Source organism: Thalassophryne amazonica, chromosome 1 (genome assembly GCF_902500255.1).
Source record: "Thalassophryne amazonica chromosome 1, fThaAma1.1, whole genome shotgun sequence".
In the NCBI taxonomy this organism is placed as follows: domain Eukaryota; kingdom Metazoa; phylum Chordata; class Actinopteri; order Batrachoidiformes; family Batrachoididae; genus Thalassophryne; species Thalassophryne amazonica.
Window position 1 is genome coordinate 135,258,674 of NC_047103.1, and position 23,899 is coordinate 135,282,572.

The following is a 23,899-nucleotide window of genomic DNA, read 5'->3' on the forward strand; positions in this document are numbered from 1 at the left end:
GTGGATATTTTTCTTAACATCTGTGCCACCATAAAGGACCTACAGAAGTATATGGACAACAAAGTTTCTGCCATATAAAACACAGATTTACATGCATAAATGGAGCACAAATTAGACTTTATTGGTCACCATACCTAGGCTTTTGAAGTGAAAAATGAGCTGATATGTCCTTTTAACTTAGTGAGCTACAAGATCGTGGTATTGTTTTTGTATAATTCTCTTAATAAACTGGAGGCAATAGACTCATCTGTTCATACACTGCATTTAGAGTTCACACTGGCTTTTGTTTATCGAGAAGGTACTTTATTTTTTTTTAGTGGCAATTTTAATGTCAACCTTTTGTGACATTTGAAGTTTTTTAGAAATCAGCAAAAGGACCTGGATGGAGTAAGCAAATAGACAAGACAGGGAGACATGACCTGGACACCAGTGACAATGTTGGAAATGTGAACTTGCTGGGTAGTTCCAGAACTCCCATCCATATATGTGTGCCAAGTGTGGTGCAAATCAGTCTGAGAAACATCAATTTTGATCTTCTACCCAATTAACTTTGACCTTTGCTAAAACAAACCCCTCGTTCAGTGACAGACTGAGGCACCCTCAATGCAAGAAGGAACGATACCACAGGTCGTTCCTCCCTGCTGCTGTCAGACTGTACAATAACACTGTGAAATAACCACATGTAATGATATGTCCACAAATCATATGCAATAACAACTCGTTTACAAATCCCTGCACTGTCACCTTATCACATCTAAACTCCATCTCACATATTGTAAATAAGATGCTCCTCTCTTTTTCAATCCCAATCATGTTTATATATATATGCATATGTATATGTGTATATAAGTATGTACGTGGGTGTATATATATATATATATATATATATATATATATATATACACGAGGGTAGGCTGAAAAGTTCTAAGGCTCACCAAGAAGGAGAAATGCCATTTCACTAAAACTTTGGCATGCATTAAGTTCAACTCTTCTGATGACTAACTGTGTTATTTTCTTCCAGGTTGTGAGGTAGTTTGTGGTTCATAGCCAAGTTTGAAAGTTTGTGGTAGAGGGAAACAGCAAAAATGGACAAAATCTGGCATTGCGGTGTGATTAAGTACCTGCATAAGAAGGGGTTAAAGCCCAAGGACATTCATGCGGATATGGTTGCTACATTAGGGGATGAAGCTCCCTCCATATCTACAGTGCAGAAGTGGGCAGCTGAATTTAAGAGGGGCAGAAAGAGCCTTGAAGACAACCCAAGGTCTGGGTGGCCTGCAACAGCCACAACCCAGAAAAACATTGACCTTGTTCATGAAATGTGATGGACGACAGACGATCGACGATTAATCAGCTAGCAGATGCTGTGGGAATATCCCGTGAGAGAATTGAACACATTCTGCATGAAGAACTTGGAATGTCAAAGGTGTCAGCTCGGTGGGTGCCACGTCTTCTGACGCCTGATCAGAAACGCACCAGGCTAGTCATGTCGAAGGCAAACTTGGCGCAATTTGAAGAGGATCCAGCCAATTACATAGAACATTTTCTTACCCAGGATGAGTGTTGGGTTCACCACTTTGAACCAGAGACAAAAAAAAAAAACAATCAATGCAGTGGAAACACCCAAGGTCACCACCTCCAAAGAAGGCCAAGGTCTTTTCGTCTGCGGGGAAGGTCATGGTCATGGTTTCAGTTTTCTGGGATGCCAAGGGCATTGTGTTCGTGGACTATCTTGAAAAGGGACAAACCATAAATGGACAGTACTATTCTAACCTACTGAGACAGTTACGCGAGGCTATCAAAATGAAGTAACCAGGAAAGCTGAGGAAAGGGGTGCTGTTCCAAGTCACAAGTCAGCAGTGGCCATGGCCACAATCCATGAGTGTGGATTCGAACTGGTAGATCACCCACCATACTCCCCTGACTTGGCACCCTCGGACTTTCATCTGTTCCCAAACCTGAAAAAAAACTTGGCTGGGAAGCACTATCGGAGCAATGATGAGGTGATGGCTGCCATTGAGGACTATTTTGACTCTCAAGATGAAAGCTTCTATGCCAAGGGAATCGAAGCGCTCAAGCACCGCTGGAAGAAGTGTGTGGAGTTACAGGGAGACTATGTAGAAAAATAACCTGAATTTGTTCTATTCGCAACTGCATCATAGTCAGCCTTAGAACTTTTCAGCCTACCCTCGTACATATTCTATTTCTACCTCATTTCTTATTTTTTGTACTGTTACAAGTATTATTATTATTGCTTATCCTTGCACACACTGTTTGATGAACATTTTCCTCTACTTGCACCCACCTTGTGTGTTTTTTAAGAGCTGACATAACGTGAATTTCTCCTCTGTGAGATCAATAAAGTTTATCTTTATCTTTATCTTAAGGGCAATTCTGGGCTTGACCGTCATCCACATATCAAGTTTGGTGGAAATTGGCCAAAGGACTTGGGAGGGGACCAAACAGACCAACAAACCAGAATTTTGACCCAAATGACCTTGACATTTGCCACAACCCTGTAGGGCAATTCTGGGGTCAAACTACATGCCCCCAGCAATTTTGGTGGAAAGTGGACCAAGCACCTTGGAGGAGTAGTGGAATAAATAAACAGGTGTTTTTCAAATTACAGTATGAAGGCAAAAATAACACACGGCAACACTTAAAACATACTTAAATCCTGGATACTTAAAAACTTTTATTCATACAATTTACAACACAGCCACTGAAACTGCCCGAAAATACTTTGCCAGGGAAAGATTTTAAATGTTTAAGTTCCTTCCTTCGTTCAGAACAATAACCTCCATTCACCTTAATTTTAAACAGCCATCCTCCTGTAACTGTACAAACAGATGCTTCACAATCTTAAGTCAGAAATCGTTCAACGTTAAAACATTTGCATTTTACATGAAGGAATTCACAAAAAGGTTTGGTTCATTTGAACAAAACGAGGCCCCATCACACAGTTTCTTGTAAAGCATTAACAACAAATCAGCAGTCTGGTGCTTTGCAGAAAATCGTGCCCACAGTGTTCGGTTCTACAGTACAGTACCAGACCCAGTGTGTTTAAACCATGTGTCCTTCACCAAAAAAAAAAAAAAAAAAAAACACTCTGGAACTTTCCATAAATGCAGAGTCTTCATCGTGTCCTGGAAATACTTTTCTCCTGTGTGCTGACAAAGTGATCCTCACCTTCATCAAAGTGGCACAGTGCTTTTGATGTGCACAGCCGGGGACAGATAAGGATTTTGGTTATTAGTGGGGAAAAGAACAAACAGCAGGCTGCCAGGGTTCCAAACGCTGCTGCAAAGTTCTGCAGCAACCTCACATTAGTATGGTCCAGACTGCATGACTTTGGGGCGTATCTACCAGTTGTGCCTGGCTGAACAGTATCACAGTGGCCCCGCGTCAAAGGCATGCACATCACCTCCATGTCTGGAAAGCCAGGAGCTGCTGGTGGAGTTGTTCTGCACCGCCGACTTACTTGCGTGCACATCCAGGGTAAGGAGGAGGGGGCGAGTAACTGGTGGACTGAGGCTGAGTCGGGGTGTAGGGCGGAGGATGCACGAAGGGTGAGTGCATCTCGTAGTCGTACGTATATGGAGGCGGTGGCCCTGAGTTAAAGAAATGAGAAAGGATGCATTATTATGATTATTGTTGTCCACAAGTGAAAGTTGCCAAGCCCGTTCAGGCTTCCCTGACCCAATTTGACAGAGTATAATGGGACAGTTGCACCCTCTAACGTTCCAGCTGAGGAACTGCACTCTGAGATAAATCACTTTCTGAATCAGAAAAAGGATTATTTCAAAAAAGTGGCTTGTTCCACAGCAATGAGTGACATAATTAAAATATTCTGTTATTGCACAATTATCTTAAATTTATGAGTAGTTTTAACTTTTGTGTGTGTGTGTGTGTGTGTGTGTAAACTTTTTGACTGACATCATGTTAATGAAAAAAACAGCATTTTCTGGATCTAGCTTCAGATTCTAAATCAATTTTTAAACAGATTGGAATTTTGTACGCCAAGTGATTACTTGTGAAAAATAAACAGGTGAGAAAAAAAAACCCACACATTTCTAATTGCAGAAGAGGTGTGAGCATTTTCATTCTAGAATTATTTTATCATTCAAGTATTTCACAGAATACATGCAGACCTCTTCAACAGATTCCACTCCAACACCATTCCATAATATTCTGTTGGTTTTAAAACTACAAAACATATGGTGAGCAAAGAGAAAGAAAAGTTCAATAAAATTATCATAGTCACATCCACCACAAAAGATGTTACCAACCTCAATTACAACCTCAGCCAAATCTCTATTTTATAATAGCCAAGTGGCCTCGATGTGTGTGCATGTGTATGGCTTCGATCACAGAGAAACTGTGGAGAACTGGCATATGCTGTTTGGTATGCTCATGTATTTTGGGTCAAGGATGAACGCTGTGAAAATGGAAAGTTGATAGGATGAATATATTTGGAGAAATTAGCGATATTAGCTAACAACAGTGAACAATGTACATTGTGCTGCAATGCAACATGAGAGTTTGGGTTTTGGTGGTTTAAATGTTGTTATTGTGATTCATGTTAGTTTAACATTGTTGTTAGTGTTAATGATTTATTGTGGGTTTGTAGTTCAATTGGTTTAGTCAGTTTAGTTAAGTGTCATGTTGCTGTTGCTGGGAAAGCTTATGTCAGGGTACTAGAGAGGAGACTTTGACTGACTGTCGAACCCCAGATTCTGAAGGACCAGTTGATCCTGGTTCTGGAACAGTTGATCAATTCTTTACTCTTGCACGGATATTAGAGGGGCTTGAGAGTATGTCCAACAGTCTACATGTGCTTTGTGAACTTGGAAAAGGTGTACGACTGGGTCCTCTAACGTCTTACAGTTTTGATGCAACTAAAGTAGGAGCTGTGTTCACTTTCTCAGCATCACATCATCACATTGGTGACAAGGGGCAGTCCCTTGTCACCAATGCAGTTTGTAATGTTGATGGACAGGATTTCAAGGTGCAGTTGAGGACTGGTGGGTGTGCAGTTTCGTGACCTCAGAATTACATCTCTGATTTTTGCTGATGATGTGGTTCCGTTCGCTTCATCAGACAGTAACCTCTGATGTGCACTGGGCATGTTTGAGGGAGCGTGTGAAGCGACTGGGATTAGGAGCAGCACCTCCAAATATGAAACCATGGTCCTCTGTCTGAAAAGGGTGGGTTGTCCCCTCTCGGCCAAAGGAGAGGTACCTGCCTCAAGTGGAGGAGGTTAAGTATTTTGGGGTCTTGTTCAAGACTGAGCGTGAGTTTGACTGACTGATTGGAGCTGCATCTGAGATCTTGCAGACATTATAAAAAAAACAATCATGATGAAGAAAGAGCTAAGCCAGAAGAAGAAAGTCTCAGTTTATGCTTCTATCCTCACCTATGGTCCTGAACTTTGGGAAATGACCAAAAGAACAAGATCGTGGATACAAGCATCAGAAAAGAGATTCCTCCATCCAGTATTATGGATAAGCAGCAGAAAGTATAGGAGGTGGTCATATAATTATAATATCATGAAAAGGTTGATTTATTTCAGTATTTACATTCAAAAAGTGAAACTTGTATATTATATTCATTCATTACACACAGACTGATATATTTCAAATGTTTATTTCTTTTAATTTTGCTGATTATAACTGACAACGAATGAAAATCCCAAATTAAAAGAAATAAACACTTGAAATATATCAGTCTGTGTGGAATGAATGTATACATTATACAAGTTTCACTTTTTGAATGAAATTACTGAAATACATAAACTTTTTCATGATATTCTAATTATATGACCAGCACCTGTAAATGAATGAAAATGGTCTGCTCTCAGACCGATTCAAATTTATCAACAAGTAATATCAGACATTCAGAAAGATGGACCAAATCTAAAGTCGTCTTTGAAAACATAAATTACTTCAATGAATCAATTATTAAAACAGCTCATGATAATTTTTCCATTAATTTAACAAGTGATTCATCTTGAACTGCAAACCCGTTTAAAAGATTAACAGACATTAAGCTCCAGATGAGCAAGAATATTTAGTTTTTCTGCAGAAATTTTTCAACAATCATCAATATAACAATGAGACACCAACAATGTGCATGTAATATGATCGCGGTTTTATGTAGCGGAGCTCCTTTCTGAAACATGATCCGAACTGCAGGTTGGAGGGAAGTGTGGCAGATCACTGTCCCGACCAGTATAAAATGAGATAAATAAGTGATGAGCTGCAGAAAAGAAGAAAAAAGACAGCCATTCCTGAGGCTGGAAACATGTCATTACAGGGACTGAATGTCCAGGTACCTGCAAGAACATTACTGAGCCCGTGTGGTCCTCGCAAGTGGGAACAAGACGCAGCGGACACCACGATGCACGAGGGAGGAAAATTTCATCTTAATGTGAGAGGCAGTGTGCTTAACCCCCCCCCCCCCCCCCCCCCTAAAAAAAAAAAACAATAACTTGTCCCATCCCAGAGATTTCTTAGTGAAGGAAGCATCCAACAAAGCTGATCAGATCTCACAGCCAGTCAATGACATATTTAATGCCATTATTCTCTGATCAAACAGATACAGTATCTGTTTTCACAGCCTGGAAACTCGACATGATGTTTAAGGCTAACAAGGAGATTTTCATCTGGTCATGAAAAACACATCTTTTCATGTTATGTATGATTCATATCTGTCCAAGGACAAGCCAAGAGGCTTCACTGGAACTGTGCAAGTGAAATACTACTGACCAACCTTTAATAATCATCATTTCCCACGTGGCTACTAAATTTAATGAACACTCTTATTCCCTAAAAATGTCCTCTGATTGTTGAAGAGACGAAAGAGTTTTGAGTCAAAACTCAAAGAAACAACCAAAACCACTTTCTGAAACTTATAGTTTCCTTCAATGTCAAACTACTTTTCACACACATTAAGAACCATTTAAAACCAGTTCAACATAAACACATAAACTTGTTATAGTAAATCAGTTTTTGGTGGGTCTATTAACTGAACCTGGTGTAACAGTATATCTTCCCCTAGGATATCTTCCCCCCACCCTTCATAGCAAGTCTGCTGCAGTATTATCACACATTTCATCCTCCATTCTGAAGTGTCTAACCCCCTTTTTGTGTAAATTCTCTCAATTCACATCTACAGTTTCTTCCCTGCTCATGTATTATTTGACCTCCCCATTTATGATTGGGTAGGGGGTAAGATATCCTGAAGAGGCGCTTGAACCAATCAGACCCAAGCAAAAGGAAGGAAAATGTATATCAAATGTCTTGCTGAAGCATAGCTCATTAGTAAGAAACAGTATTTTGCCAAGATCAATACTCTGCAGATGCGGTCTGTTACTCAGTGCATGCACGTGGATCAGACATGTAATATATTGATATTAAGGTGTCATTACTCAGGATCAGATACCATCAATTGTGTGTGTTGTGTGTATATATATATATATATATATATATATATATATATATATATACACACACACACACACAACCCCAATTCCAATGAAGTTGGGACATTGTGTAAAATGTAAATAAAAACAGAATACAATGATTTACAAATCCTCTTCAACCTATATTCAATTTAATACATCACAAAGACAAGATATTTCATGTTCAAACTGATAAACTTTATTGTTTTTGTGCAAATATTTGCTCATTTTGAAATGGACACCTGCAACACGTTTCAAAAAGCTGGGACAGTGGTATGTTTACCACTGTGTTACATCACCTTTCATTCGAACAACATTCGATAAGTGTTTGGGAACTGAGGACACAAATTGTTGAAGCTTTATAGGTGGAATTCTTTCCCATTCTTGCTTGATGTACGACTTCAGTTGTTCAACAGTCCGGCATCTCCGTTGTCGTATTTTGCGCTTCATAATGTGCCACACATTTTCAATGGGCGGCAGGTCTGGACTGCAGGCAGGCCAGTCTAGTACCCGCACTCTTTTACTACGAAGCCACGCTGTTGTAACACGTGCAGAATGTGGCTTGGCATTGTCTTGCTGAAATGAGCAGGGACGTCCCTGAAAAAGATGTTGCTTGGATGGCAGCATGTGTTGCTCCAAATCCAGGATGTACCTTTCAGCATTGATGGTGCCATCACAGATGTGTAGGCTGCCCATGCCATGAGCACTAACACACCCCCATACCATCACAGATGCTGGCTTTTGAACTTTGCGCTGGTAACAGTCTTTTTCCTCTTTTGTCCGGAGGACACAACGTCCATGATTTCCAAAAACAATTTGAAATGTGGACTCATCAGACCACAGCACACTTTTCCACTTTGCGTCTGTCCATTTCAAATGAACTCGGGCCCAGAGAAGGCGGCAGTGTTTCTAGATGTTGTTGATGTATGGCTTTTATCGACAAACTGTGTTAACTGACAATGGTTTTCTGAAGAGTTCCTGAGCACACGTGGTAAGATCCTTTACACAATGATGTTGGTTTTTAATGCAGTGCTGCCTGAGGGGTCGAAGGTCACGGGCATTCAATGTTAGTTTTCGGCCTTGCCGCTTACGTGTAGAAAGTTCTCCAGATTCTCTGAACCTTCTGATTATATTATGGACTGTAGATGATGAAATTCCAAAATTTCTTGCAATTGAACGTTGAGAAACATTGTTCTTAAACTGTTGGACTATTTTTTTCATGCAGTTGTTCACAAAGTGGTGGTCCTCGCCTCATATTTGCTTTTGAACGGCTGAGACTTTTGGGGATGCTCCTTTATACCCAATCATGACACACACAATTAGTGTACTCAGTTCCCAAACACTTTTTTAGTGTTAGAAGGAAAGGTGATGTAAGACAGTGGTAAAGATACCACTGTCCCAGCTTTTTTTAAAATGTGTTGCAGGCATCCATTTCAAAATGAGCAAATATTTGCACAAAAACAATAAAGTTCATCAGTTTGAACATTAAATATCTTGTTTTTGTGGTATATTAAATTGAATATAGGTTGAACAAGATTTGCAAATCATTGTATCCTGTTTTTATTTACATCTTACACAACGTCCCAACTTCATCGGAATTGGGGTTTTGTGTATATATATATATATATATATATATATATATACAGCTGCTGAAACAATCGGTTTGCATAACCATAGAATTTCTGCACAAACTGTCAGAAACCGTCTCAGGGAAGCTCATCTGAATGCTCGTCGTCCTCATCGGGGTCTCGACCTGACTCCAGTTCGTCGCCGTAACCGACTTGAGTGGGCAAATGCTCACATTCGCTGGCGTTTGGCACGTTGGAGAGGTGTTCTCTTCATGGATGAATCCCGGTTCACACTGTCCAGGGCAGATGGCAGACAGCGTGTGTGGCGTCATGTGGGTGAGCGGTTTTCTGATGTCAATGTTGTGGATCGAGTGGCCCATGGTGGCAGTGGGGTTATGGTATGGGCAGGCGTCTGTTATGGACGAAGAACACAGGTGCATTTTATTGATGGCATTTTGAATGCACAGAGATACCGTGAAGAGATCCTGAGGCCCATTGTTGTGCCATACATCGAAGAACATCACCTCATGTTGCAGCAGGATAATGCACGGCCCCATGTTGCAAGGATCTGTACACAATTCTTGGAAGCTGAAAATGTCCCAGTTCTTGCATGGCCGGCATACTCACCGGACATGTCACCCATTGAGCATGTTTGGGATGTTCTGGACCGGCGTATACGACAGCGTGTACCAGTTCCTGCCAATATCCAGCAACTTCGCACAGCCATTGAAGAGGAGTGGACCAACATTCCACAGGCCACAATTGACGACCTGATCAACTCTATGCGAAGGAGATGTGTTGCACTGCATGAGGCAAATGGTGGTCACACCAGATACTGACTGGTATCCCCCCCCAATAAAACAAAACTGCACCTTTCAGAGTGGCCTTTTATTGTGGGCAGTCTAAGGCACACCTGTGCACTAATCATGGTGTCTAATCAGCATCTTGATATGGCACACCTGTGAGGTGGGATGGATTATCTCAGCAAAGGAGAAGTTGTTGTGTGGGCCGCCAGAAGAGGAGGTACTGCTGGCCCACCACCAGTGGGCGCCCTGCCTGAAGTGCGGGCTTCAGGCACGAGAGGGCGCTGCCGCCACGGACACAGCCGGGGGTGACAGCTGTCACTCATTATCTCTTGACAGCTGTCACCCATCTACTCTACATCATCTCACTCCATAAAGACCAGACGTCATCTCCACCTCGTTGCAGAGATATCGTACTTCACTGGAGGTAATATTCTCAGCTGAGTAACTAACTGTGTTTAGTCTGAACTCATTTTTGCAGCTGTTTTTCCTGTGGAGTGCACTGTCTGGAGATTGGCGTGACCGGCGACAGCTTCGCTTCGCACCCCGCCAGATAAGTGCTTTGTGACGGGAGCTGCACGTGTGTTAGAGGTGGAGGTGGCATTCCCACCATTGTTGTTACGGGGTGTACACACACCCACACTTGACTGTCTTTGTTCTTCGCCAGCAGTACCAGATCCGACAGTCGGGGACGGTGATCACCTGGGAATTCGGGACTTGGCGGCTCCAGTATTCACCAGGTTCGGTGGCGGCGGAAATCGTGTGGTTCCGGCTCTTCTCAGGACAGACGTCTTCTATCCTCGAGCCTGCCCACACGTCACCTTTGTGGATTGACTGTTATCATATTCTGAGATTGTCTGTGTATTCGTTGTGCACCTTCACAACATTAAATTGTTACTTTTTGGCTCATCTATTGACCGTTCATTTGCGCCCCCTGTTGTGGTCCGTGTCACTACACTTTCACAACAGAAGTGCTCACTATCACAGATTTAGACTGGTTTGTGAACAATATTTGAGGGAAATGGTGATATTGTGTATGTGGAAAAAGTTTTAGATCTTTGAGTTCATCTCATACAAAATGGGAGCAAAACCAAAAGTGCTGCATTTATATTTTTGTTGAGTGTATATATATATATATATATATATATATATATATATATATATATACACACTGTATATGTATCTTACCGCCCACCCCATCGTGGATAGGTGTTCTGTCATATTTCAAGTTGTCAATCAGGTCCATGTATTTGTAGAGTGTATTTGGAAGGGGGATTTAAAGATACTTCAGAATAGGAAATATTGTACGTAGTGGTGTACGTATCTGCACAATTCAGTCCTCAAGTCAGACGGTGACATTTCCTTGGGTCAAAGCAGCACAAATATGTGAGATCCCTCCCTTCCACAGGAGCCACCTCTCCTTCAAAAAACACTAGAGCCAACAGTCCCTCTTGATCCACCCATTCATTACCAAGGAATTCCAAAGTTGAAGTTGAGCCTGACGGTTATTTACCCATACTGCAGTTTGGTACTTTGCTCATCTTAAGTGATGTTTGAAAGCATGTTCTGTTGAGAGGAAAGCATCAAAGCATCTGTCAGTCTTGACTGCATACAAATAACCCAAGTCATCCCGTGAAGTACTTGCAGGAATGACTTATGAAATAAGAAGTTCAGCTTTCCTGACTTCAGGTCTTCTTCATATAAAGAGAATGACGGAAAAACATCATTCCGTGTCTAAGCAACAACAAAAATAGTTGTTTAGCATTCTGTTGTAGGATTTTTCACCACATGAGCTTTTCCTTTCCTCGTCCCAAGGGGTTTGAAACAAATTACACATTTGTTTTCATCTAAAAAACAAGATGTCTTCTCTGACAGTTCATCACTCATAATGCCTCTATTTTAGTGTGAAGATTGATAACGGGCTATACAAACTACAGGTTCTTACTTGTTCTGAAAGACAGAAATGGGAAACATGAATTTTACATCTCATTTCATCACTTTTATTAGTGCCAAATAAATGCATTCAGGTACAGAATGCGAGGCTGGCTCGTAACAGTTTCCTTAAGAAAACCTTAAACCATATACAGAAAAAGTGCTTTATGGTCATTTTAATGTTTACGGATGTAGTTTGTTAAACACAAATTTGTGGCATATTTCATTCAATTAGGGTAATTTTGATACCTTTATGATGCATACTGCTCAAAAATGATCGTGCTAATAATTCTGCTTTTTCAAGGGTCATTAAAAAGGGAAAACTCACACACACAAATGCAAGCAAAAAGACTATGAAACACTTCAAATACTTTCACAACCATCCATTTCATGATCCACAGAACCCAAGGGTTAAGAAAAATATGAAAATATGGTTGTGTTGGACAGGGGGAGGGATTATTCAAATATATAGAGGTCTTTCTAAGGGTTGTTGCATCACTATTGAGGTGAAAAATTAGGCTACCTGAGAGACAAAATTATAATTTCTTCTTATATATTTCCTAAAAGGTGAGAGCAAGTTTAAATAGTGGAAAACACACATTTATAAGGTTTCTTTGACCTTCCTTGACAGCAGTGTACTTTACAAGGGCGAGAGAATCTGGCTCTATATGAACCGATCTCATCAGCTATGTGGAAACCTCACAAGAATAAGTGAATATGCTAAAATAAAAAAGATGATCAAAGACGGTGATGTGGACCAATAAACAACAACAAGCCATTAGAGGTACGTGAAATGAAAGCAGAATAATCTGTCTGGCTGTCGATTTGCCATGATTTTGTTATACTTTTTAATGGAAAAAAGGCTGTTTACGACCAAGGCAGGACAAATGAAACCAACAAGCTCAACTAACAGGCTAACCTCAGTTTGGGTCTTCATTAAATCATATTTGGGGAACTGAGCTGTGCTTCTTACTAAAGGTTTTGCTTTGATGTAGGCATAAAAAATATGACCCACTTATTTCCTCAGTATTTGTAGTTTAACAGTATAATGTCATGAAGCTACCAACAGCTGCTGCAAATACTAACACCATCAGCATCCCAAATTAGAAATTCACTCAATGCAAATACCAGCACATACAAGTCACAGGTGATCTGTTCATAGAATTAACCACACAACAACCATATTATTCCAGATGTTTGTAATAAAATGCTGAATATAATAATAATAATCATGTCTTAGCTGCATCTAGCAGCCTGAGAGGCTCTGACAGACCACAGCATCAACACACACACAACCACAGTAATCTGAGATTTCTGACATCCGCTAATCGGATCCAGATCACCTCCAAAATTGAGTGGCCCTGTCTTTTTCTGCCCTGATATCCATCTGGTGTAAATTTCATGAGAATCCATGAAGTTGTTTTTTTATTTATTTACATAATCCTTCAAAGTCTATACAAAGTTAAATCTTGATCAAAAATCCAGATCCTGATCACCTCCAAAATTTCTTCAAAAGTCTTCCAGTGGCCTAATATATCTGTGATGAAAATTTCATCAAAATCTGTGCAGCAATTTTGACGTAATCCTGCTAACAGACAAATAATTCAACGCCGATGATATTATTACGTCCTTGGCGGATGTAATAAACTGACAGATAAAAGGAAAAATGTGAACAGAAGAACTGTCACTAAAAGCAGCCACACACCCAAGGTGTCAGGAGAAGTGGACTTCTTTAGTGAACATGATGACAATGTCTGAAAAACAATAAATACATATCGTAGTCAAAATACGTCAATTGATGCTGTCAACTGATTTCCTGAAAGCTGCGCTCCTCATGCGGTGTAAATTCACACACAGTGTAAATATAAGGTCTTACCCATTCATTTTAGTGAAGAAAAGTCCTTCTCCAGCACTTTGCACCAGAGTTGCACCGTCAGATCAGTTAGCAGAGAGGAGCCTTATCCCCCCCACCCTTCCCCACCAGTTCTCTGTCTTGGCGCAACAAGTCGAAAAAGTCACAGCGCCTCATTAACATCTCATTTACCACAGACTCCTGGCTGGATGCAATGAAATCGCAAGAAAAAGTTCAAATTACTCAGTTCTCCATGTGGAGCGAAGAAGCTGTGTGATGCTGTGCCCGCACTGGTTGACGTGCGCATCAATATTTACGTGTAACACTTCAGGGAAAAAAAGCATTTAAGGTACGTATTTAATTAAAAGGTAAAAAAATATTAAAAGGTAAAAAATATAAAAAAATATAAAACTGGTGGCTGCAGCTAATATTCAGGTGCGCTCTGTAGTCTGTTACGCTCTATAGGAAATTACGGTATTTAAATGACATCAATGGGTTTGAGTTTACATTATTTTAATCTAAGATGTTTTCATTTCCTCAACTTGCTTGTTTTCCCACAAACAATGACAGCACCCATGGCCAGTATTTACAGGTATTTTTCAAACAATTCATTCTCTGATTAATATAAGATGGTCATTGCATTTATTATTGTAGATTTTTGCATTATGTATGTTAACCAACAGGTATTTGTGCTGGTTGTATTAAATCACATTAAGTCCAGAATAAGGGCCCTGTCCCACTGGGGAGAGGATTAATTGCACATGAATTGAGTACACAAATTACGGGCATTTGTTGATGACGGCAACAAAAATGGCCAAAAATGACAAATGTCCCAGTTTGAATTACAGATATATTAATAATATATAGCGAATATATGATGAACAATCACGGTTGTATACCGCATGTAGTGAGGAAACGGATCTGACGCATTGTGATTATCACGGCAGTATTACTGGTGTATTATGATGCATCGTGCACGTGTTGCGCGATGCATCTGCATTGTGGTCATAAATGAAGCACACTCGGGCCGTCGGCATCACTATTCACACCAACAATACAGGCTCTGGAGCAATAGCTGGACTTGGACAAGTTGAGTGGAGTAAAGAAGCAGTGAACGGGACGAGTGGTGACGTCAGCGGATCGCATCAGAGCGCAGCTCGACTCAGCGATTATAACAAGAAGTTAAATCTGTTATAAACATAGGAATAAATACTGTAACAGCTGCAGGCAAGAAGGAAAAAACACACAACTGTTTTATCAAGCCTTGACAATGTAAACAAGTCAAATGATTACCTTTTTAGACAGCTCAAAATGCTTTCTGCAGCTTGTTAGCCATTCGCACGCCCAGCTGCAGCTTCCTCTGTGATTCAGGAGGTGATAAGAGCCATTTTCAACAGCCAATTTGCAGAATAAAATGATTAATCCGCCACAAAATAATTATTTTATATAGGCAGCATCCAGCACAGAGCACGTGGCAGCCGGTAGAACAAAGAACGGCGTCCAGCTGTGAACACAGCGCATCTGATTTGTATCCACCGCAAATCAGATGCAAAGCAGACGTAATAAAAATCCTTTATTCGTGGCCAGTCTGTATGCAGTCGCTACAACTTATTTTAGTTCGTGATGTGGACATGATGGGCGCACAAAATATCCGTTTTACACACTGTCCCAGTCCGCTGCCAAGCCGCAAATCCCTGTCAGTTGCCGATATCAGCAGATGACGGCGAATATACAGCGCACAGATTATGTTTGTGTATGTACTGAGTATGTATGGAGTATGTAAGGCGGATGTCATCCGCAGCCAAAATTTTGTGCAGCTCAAAAATCCTGGAAATGGAAAATCGTGCCTCTGTGGATAATTGCGGACATGTGCGGGTGTCGGCCGACTCATACAAGCATGTTTCACGCATATTGCGGATGTTAAGCGAATATGAGCCAATTTTGTGCGCAATCCATACGCAAATCCTCCTAAACGCCAGTGGGACAGGGCCCTAAGATGAGTCACTGTTCATTTAAACCAGGTTATCGTTCTTGGAGAGCATCAGTCCTCCAAACCGTGACTATCCAGGGTTGGGACCAGGAAGCAGAGTTGTAGTCTTACACACATCTCTGCAGCTTCTCTCCCCCTGCCATCCCCTCATTACCCCATCCCCGTAGAGACGGTGTCTGCTCCCAGACCACCAATAACCAGCAAAAATCTATTTAAGCATAAAAATTCAAAAAGAAAAAATAATATAGCACCTTCAACTGCACCACAGACTAAAACAGTTAAATGTGGTCTATTAAACATTAGATCTCTCTCTTCTAAGTCCCTGTTAGTAAATGATATAATAATTGATCAACATATTGATTTATTCTGCCTTACAGAAACCTGGTTACAGCAGGATGAATATGTTAGTTTAAATGAGTCAACACCCCCGAGTCACACTAACTGTCAGAATGCTCGTAGCACGGGCCGAGGAGGAGGATTAGCAGCAATCTTCCATTCCAGTTTATTAATTAATCAAAAACCCAGACAGAGCTTTAATTCATTTGAAAGATTGACTCTTAGTCTTGTCCATCCAAATTGGAAGTCCCAAAAACCAGTTTTATTTGTTATTATCTATCGTCCACCTGGTCGTTACTGTGAGTTTCTCTGTGAATTTTCAGACCTTTTGTCTGACTTAGTGCTTAGCTCAGATAAGAGAATTATAGTGGGCGATTTTAACATCCACACAGATGCTGAGAATGACAGCCTCAACACTGCATTTAATCTATTATTAGACTTTATTGGCTTTGCTCAAAATGTAAATGAGTCCACCCACCACTTTAATCATATCTTAGATCTTGTTCTGACTTATGGTATGGAAATAGAAGACTTAACAGTATTCCCTGAAAACTCCCTTCTGTCTGATCATTTCTTAATAACATTTACATTTACTCTGATGGACTACCCAGCAGTGGGGAATACGTTTCATTACACTAGAAGTCTTTCAGAAAGCGCTGTAACTAGGTTTAAGGATATGATTCCTTCTTTATGTTCTCTAATGCCATATACCAACACAGTGCAGAGTAGCTACCTAAACTCTGTAAGTGAGATAGAGTATCTCATCAATAGTTTTACATCCTCATTGAAGACAACTTTGGATGCTGTAGCTCCTCTGAAAAAGAGAGCTTTAAATCAGAAGTGCCTGACTCCATGGTATAACTCACAAACTCGTAGCTTAAAGCAGATAACCCGTAAGTTGGAGAGGAAATGGCGTCTCACTAATTTAGAAGATCTTCACTTAGCCTGGAAAAAGAGTCTGCTGCTCTATAAAAAAGCCCTCTGTAAAGCTAGGAAATCTTTCTACTCATCACTAATTGAAGAAAATAAGAACAACCCCAGGTTTCTTTTCAGCACTGTAGCCAGGCTGACAAAGAGTCGGAGCTCTATTGAGCTGAGTATTCCATTAACTTTAACTAGTAATGACTTCATGACTTTCTTTGCTAACAAAATTTTAACTATTAGAGAAAAAATTACTCATAACCATCCCAAAGACGTATCGTTATCTTTGGCTGCTTTCAGTGATGCCGGTATTTGGTTAGACTCTTTCTCTCCGATTGTCCTGTCTGAGTTATTTTCATTAGTTACTTCATCCAAACCATCAACATGTTTATTAGACCCCATTCCTACCAGGCTGCTCAAGGAAGCCCTACCATTATTTAATGCTTCGTGTTGTGAGACTGGGGGTGCCTGGCTGTCTTTTGTTTCTGTCTTTTGTTTTTCCTTCCAGGTGGTGCGCATTTAGGACTGAGTGGCTGTGTGGCTGAATTATCAGGACCTCACCCTGATTACCTGAGGCTGATCATGTGCAGCTCGTCAGGACTCACAGCTGTGGTGCATCTACATGGATTGGAGCATGGTGGCATTAAGTCTGGAGTACACAGTGTGTATTTGCCAGAGACTCGACCTTGTGACCAGACGGGTGAGATCGTCGTCTTGAGAGCCATCTCATCATCACGGATGCAGAGAACGTCCAGGTTTGATGCATGGTCTGTGAAAGAGGAGGGGGTGAGGTCTCACGCTCGTCAGCACACTTCCTGAGGTACGTTAGGTTTTGTGACTAACATAAGTACAGTCAGTAAATGTGGTGTCCCTCACACCTTATTATATTGAGCTGTTATGTTAGTCGTTTAATCAGCTTCCACTGCAGTTGAGTAATGTGAACTGGGTGTTCCATGCCTGCAGAGAGGGAAGCTGATTAGTGATTAAGCCAGGAAGTGTTTGCTGTTTATGTACACCTTTGAGCGGTCTCTCTGTGTGTGGAGTGTGGACTCACATGATGGTTTCTTCTTTCACAGACTCGGTTTGTCGCGGCCACCTAGGGGGTGTCGGCGGGGTCCTTGGGTCCGAACTGTTTCTGGCTCTGGACCGTTTGTGCAGCTGGGAGCGCACCGTAAATCCACCACGCCAGAACCGCGCACGTCATTTGTTGTCTTTTTTTCACATCACTGTTATGTCATTAAATTTTGTTATCCTTTGTACCGTGCTCTGCTTATTTTATACTGGGTCCTTCAAACGCTGGTCGGTTCTCCGTCCTGCGTCCGACACATAACACTCAGATCTTAAATATGATCAATCTATCTTTGTTAGTTGGCTATGTACCACAGGCTTTTAAGGTGGCAGTAATTAAACCATTACTTAAAAAGCCATCACTTGACCCAGCTATCTTAGCTAATTATAGGCCAATCTCCAACCTTCCTTTTCTCTCAAAAATTCTTGAAAGGGTAGTTGTAAAACAGCTAACTGATCATCTGCAGAGGAATGGTCTATTTGAAGAGTTTCAGTCAGGTTTCAGAATTCATCATAGTACAGAAACAGCATTAGTGAAGGTTACAAATGATCTTCTTATGGCCTCGGACAGTGGACTCATCTCTGTGCTTGTTCTGTTAGACCTCAGTGCTGCTTTTGATACTGTTGACCATAAAATTTTATTACAGAGATTAGAGCATGCCATAGGTATTAAAGGCACTGCGCTGCGGTGGTTTGAATCATATTTGTCTAATAGATTACAATTTGTTCATGTAAATGGGGAATCTTCTTCACAGACTAAAGTTAATTATGGAGTTCCACAAGGTTCTGTGCTAGGACCAATTTTATTCACTTTATACATGCTTCCCTTAGGCAGTATTATTAGACGGTATTGCTTAAATGTTCATTGTTACGCAGATGATACCCAGCTTTATCTATCCATGAAGCCAGAGGACACACACCAATTAGCTAAACTGCAGGATTGTCTTACAGACATAAAGACATGGATGACCTCTAATTTCCTGCTGTTAAACTCAGATAAAACTGAAGTTATTGTACTTGGCCCCACAAATCTTAGAAACATGGTGTCTAACCAGATCCTTACTCTGGATGGCATTACCCTGACCTCTAGTAATACTGTGAGAAATCTTGGAGTCATTTTTGATCAGGATATGTCATTCAAAGCGCATATTAAACAAATATGTAGGACTGCTTTTTTGCATTTATGCAATATCTCTAAAATTAGAAAGGTCTTGTCTCAGAGTGATGCTGAAAAACTAATTCATGCATTTATTTCCTCTAGGCTGGACTACTGTAATTCATTATTATCAGGTTGTCCTAAAAGTTCCCTAAAAAGCCTTCAGTTAATTCAAAATGCTGCAGCTAGAGTACTAGCGGGGACTAGAAGGAGAGAGCATATCTCACCCATATTGGCCTCTCTTCATTGGCTTCCTGTTAATTCTAGAATAGAATTTAAAATTCTTCTTCTTACTTATAAGGTTTTGAATAATCAGGTCCCATCTTATCTTAGGGACCTTGTAGTACCATATCACCCCAATAGAGCGCTTCGCTCTCAGACTGCAGGCTTACTTGTAGTTCCTAGGGTTTGTAAGAGTAGAATGGGAGGCAGAGCCTTCAGCTTTCAGGCTCCTCTCCTGTGAACCAGCTCCCAATTCAGATCAGGGAGACAGACACCCTCTCTACTTTTAAGATTAGGCTTAAAACTTTCCTTTTTGCTAAAGCTTATAGTTAGGGCTGGATCAGGTGACCCTGAACCATCCCTTAGTTATGCTGCTATAGACGTAGACTGCTGGGGGGTTCCCATGATGCACTGTTTCTTTCTCTTTTTGCTCTGTATGCACCACTCTGCATTTAATCAATAGTGATCGATCTCTGCTCCCCTCCACAGCATTTTTTCCTGGTTCTCTCCCTCAGCCCCAACCAGTCCCAGCAGAAGACTGCCCCTCCCTGAGCCTGGTTCTGCTGGAGGTTTCTTCCTGTTAAAAGGGAGTTTTTCCTTCCCACTGTAGCCAAGTGCTTGCTCACAGGGGGTCGTTTTGACCGTTGGAGTTTTACATAATTATTGTATGGCCTTGCCTTACAATATAAAGCGCCTTGGGGCAACTGTTTGTTGTGATTTGGCGCTATATAAAAAAAAAATTGATTGATTGATTGATCAGTCTGTAACTGTTTAATCTCAGACAAAACTGTCCAGAGGCAAATCATCACATTTAAGATGGAAAAAACAAAAGTTGTCATTTATTTATTTTTTCCTTTTGATGGACTATTCTTGGAGGTGCAGTGTTTCAACATCAACAGATTTGATATCAATGCTCATTTCTCCTGGCGGGTCCCCAGGATGCCATGGCAACCACTTTGGGAACAAATGGGGTTGGTAACCCCACATTAAAGTGGCACAAATTACGTTTTTGTGGTCCCACCTGGGTAGCTCTGGGTCACAGTGTTGATGTAGGAGGTGCTGAACACGCCGACACGCGCTCCTCGCCCGTTCTTCATGCACATGCACACGCACAGGAACAAGGCCGCCACCGCCCCCATCAGGAAGACCACGCCGAACACGATGCCAGAGATGGCAGTGCCTCTGGAACACAAACACCAGGCAAGTGTGAAGAGGAGGCGACTGTCTCGATCAAACACGCTTACCAGTACTTGTACATCGCTGCCATGGAGACTGACCATGGCATCTGATGTAACCTGTTACTGTGTGTGTGTTCACTTCAAAGGAGTTATGAAACTCAAACATTCATTGACAGGAATGTTACACTGTCACGGTCAGCATTAGTCAGCCCTGCTGCAAAGACTGCAATAAAACCTGACTTCACTTTTGCAAAGCAGTCAATATTATTGCATGAACACGCTGTTAACAAAATCGATATATTCCTCAGTTTGAATTTATTGAAAGTCATGCTGAAAACCAGGCCTGGGTCTGACAAAGTGGCTTTTATACAAGAGAATGTAGGCAGTACAGTGGGTGGGTTTTAGTCTCAAAAACCTAATCTTACTGGCTCCCCACAGTCTGAGGAGAAGCTCCACCCCTTGTCTTCAACCCACAGTTGTTTGGTACCTGGTGGAAACTAACTCCTTTGTTTCTGATTAGATAAAACCAGTTCAGACCAGTTGACATACATACTCAAACAGACGACTAAAACTCACTAAAAATATAACCATTTAAGCATAGCAAATACTTGATATAGTAAAAAAAATAAAATATATTAACAAATAAACACAAATATATCTAACAACACCACAAAAAATTGTGTTTTCCAATAAATACAGGTGTGCTGTGCTAACTGAAGTTAAAGGTCAAGGTCTTCCAATACAGCTGTTACACATGAAGGATCCTTTAAAATATTAATGACATCCAGAAACAGGAAAACATGAAAGATTAATTTACAAATGTGTGTCTTAAATCAGTGTGCGTGAGCTTACGAGAGGACGTCCCCAACATATGCGTAGTAGGAGCAGCAGAAAGGAGGCGTTCCATCGCAGCAGTATTCCACACAGCCTTCGCACTGGGCCTCGCTGCCACCTGCAAACATGCACAGCCTGTGAAATCTGCTGCTGACCCAAACTTCATCACAGCAGGAAACCACGGCTGCAGGTTTGACACACGGCAATATAAACTGAGATAATCATCAGCCAACAATGTGAGTTGTAACTCGCCTAGACATGTCTGTCTACACTTACCTGGGGAGGGGAACCATTAAGTATTGATTTTCCTAAGGTTCAGACAGCCCAGATTGTTGAGGATACAATACAATATTTACTGGGACACCCTCAAAGTTGGCCAACTGGGGGGGGGGGCTCAAAATGCAACAAACTGAAAAAGGCCTAAAGTAGACCTACCATTATTTTGAAACTTTGAAGGCATGCCACACATTTTATTACAGGTATTGTTCATTTGGGAGAGGTCTGATAGGTTTGTATTGTTATTTCAGTGGGACACCCTCAAAGTTGGGAGAAAGAGGGGTCCAAAAAGGGTCCCAACTCAAAAAAAAAGGGTAAAAGGGGTGCTTAGGTGCTTTTAATAACAAAAAAAAACTAAATTTCACTAACAGTAGATCCCAGTTGCTTTCTTGTTTTGTTTTAACATTTAGGTCTATGCCTTTCAAATACTGTAACTTGTTTATGAATTCACCCTCAAAGTTCTGAGAAATCGGGTCCTTAAAGGACCCCTTTTTTGAGTCAGGACCCTTTTAGGACCCCTTTTTCTCCCAACTTTGAGGGTGTCCCACTGAAATAACAACACAAACCTATCAGACCCCTCCCAAATGAACAATACATGTAATAAAATTTGTGGGATACCCTCAAAGTTTCAAAATAATGGTAGGCCTACTTTATGCCTTTTTAGCTCGGAGCATGTTGAGCGCCCCCTATTGGCCAACGTTGAGGGTGTCCCAGTAAACTAACAATATTATTGTATTGTATCCTCCCTGTAGTCTCCATATCAAGAAACTAAGAACTGGGACATCCTCAAAGTTATGAATTAGAGAGGTGGGAACTTGTAACTTTTTGTAATTGCCCCAGGGGGCCCAAAATAGGGGGTGCTGTAACTTTGGTCACAAGAGGTCAACCATGGAACGCTTTGGGTTTTGAAGTTTGGGTACCATACCCATCTCACAAAAAATTTTTCAGCCCAAACCAGGGGGGTCAACAAGCCAGTGTGTCTAATATTGTCTTATCCTTTGGAAAATCGAGACTTAAAGCTACAATTTGTAGGATTAGGTGCCATCTGGTGGCGAGGTTGCACACTGCAATAAACCATCACTGGTCACCATTTGTATCTCATCATGCTTTTGCTTCTTTTGGGCTACTCTATCAACATGGTGGGGCAACATGGCGGGCTTCCATGTAGATATGAAGGGCTCATTCTAAGTTCATGAAAGCATTGATTCATTGTTGCCGGTACATATTATACAAATATTGAATGTTTATGAGTTCAAGGGTACGAAAATTTCATGAGGTGAAAGCTGGTATGTACCATTCAACAAGGAGCATTCATTCCATTGAAAGAATGATAAAACATTCATTATTTGTTTTATGAAACAGCTAAAATAGATGACTATAGACTGGTGCTTTGATGTCAACAGTCAAATCAAATCAAATCAATTTTATTTATATAGCGCCAAATCACAACAACAGTTGCCCCAAGGCGCTTTATATTGCAAGGCAAAAGCCATACAATAATCACAGAAAAAACCCCAACGGTCAAAATGACCCCCTATGAGCAAGCACTTGGCGACAGTGGGAAGGAAAGTCCAAGATGAACTTTACATAGGAGTCCAAAATTGCTCTCAGTCAACTTGGAAAAATAAAAAATAAGACTTTGTGTACTTCCTCAGTCCAGTGAAAAATTGCATGAGAAAATTGCCCAGGTTTTCATCCTAACAGCTCTTCATGCTTCCAGACGACTCACAGCATAGTGGATTTGTTTTTGTGTGTTAGAAGAATTAGTACCAACAATTAGCTCCTTCAAATCGTTGTCCGTCAGCAAAACAAACTCCGCCATGTTTAACTAAACGCTGCCCCCGCTAGTGTGCATGTGGGTCGGGTTTGCAGCGTGCAATGGTACGAAATGTATGGAACCAAATTTGTGCAGTAAATGCAACGAAACACAAAAGGGACGACTAATCCATGCCACATGACATACAAAGCACAAGGATCCACTCAGCTGTTATATATATGCTAATTAACAGATGCTTATGAATATCATTTTCCATTTCTGCCCAAAAACATGGCTAAATCTCTCTCACACACACACACACACACACACACACACACACACACACACACACACACACACACACACACACACACACACAGTAGGTTTGTCTGATCTGCCAAAGGTTTTTACAATTTTACCCGTGACCAAAATATAACCACTGGGTATTGCAAAGACTTTGCATCCAGCCGTCTGTCTGTGCTCAGCATAAGTCCAGTCCTACTACTGCCAGGGTCTTCAAATTCACAGGGAACATTCTTGGGACA

At 41.0% G+C, this 23,899-nt stretch overlaps 1 protein-coding gene across 1 annotated transcript in view; it reads right to left on the bottom strand.

The window, feature by feature from the left end:
* Positions 1-2,675: 2,675 nt before the first annotated feature.
* Positions 2,676-23,899, bottom strand: part of cyyr1 (cysteine/tyrosine-rich 1) — a 33,131-nt gene continuing 11,907 nt past the window's right edge. Inside the window, exons 2-4 of the mRNA XM_034175206.1 lie at positions 21,341-21,440; positions 20,332-20,492; positions 2,676-3,611 (exon numbers count right to left, since the gene is read on the bottom strand). Coding sequence (XP_034031097.1) covers positions 3,478-3,611; positions 20,332-20,492; positions 21,341-21,440 — 395 coding nt within the window. The 3' untranslated portion in view covers positions 2,676-3,477. The remainder of the gene's footprint in view (positions 3,612-20,331; positions 20,493-21,340; positions 21,441-23,899) is intronic.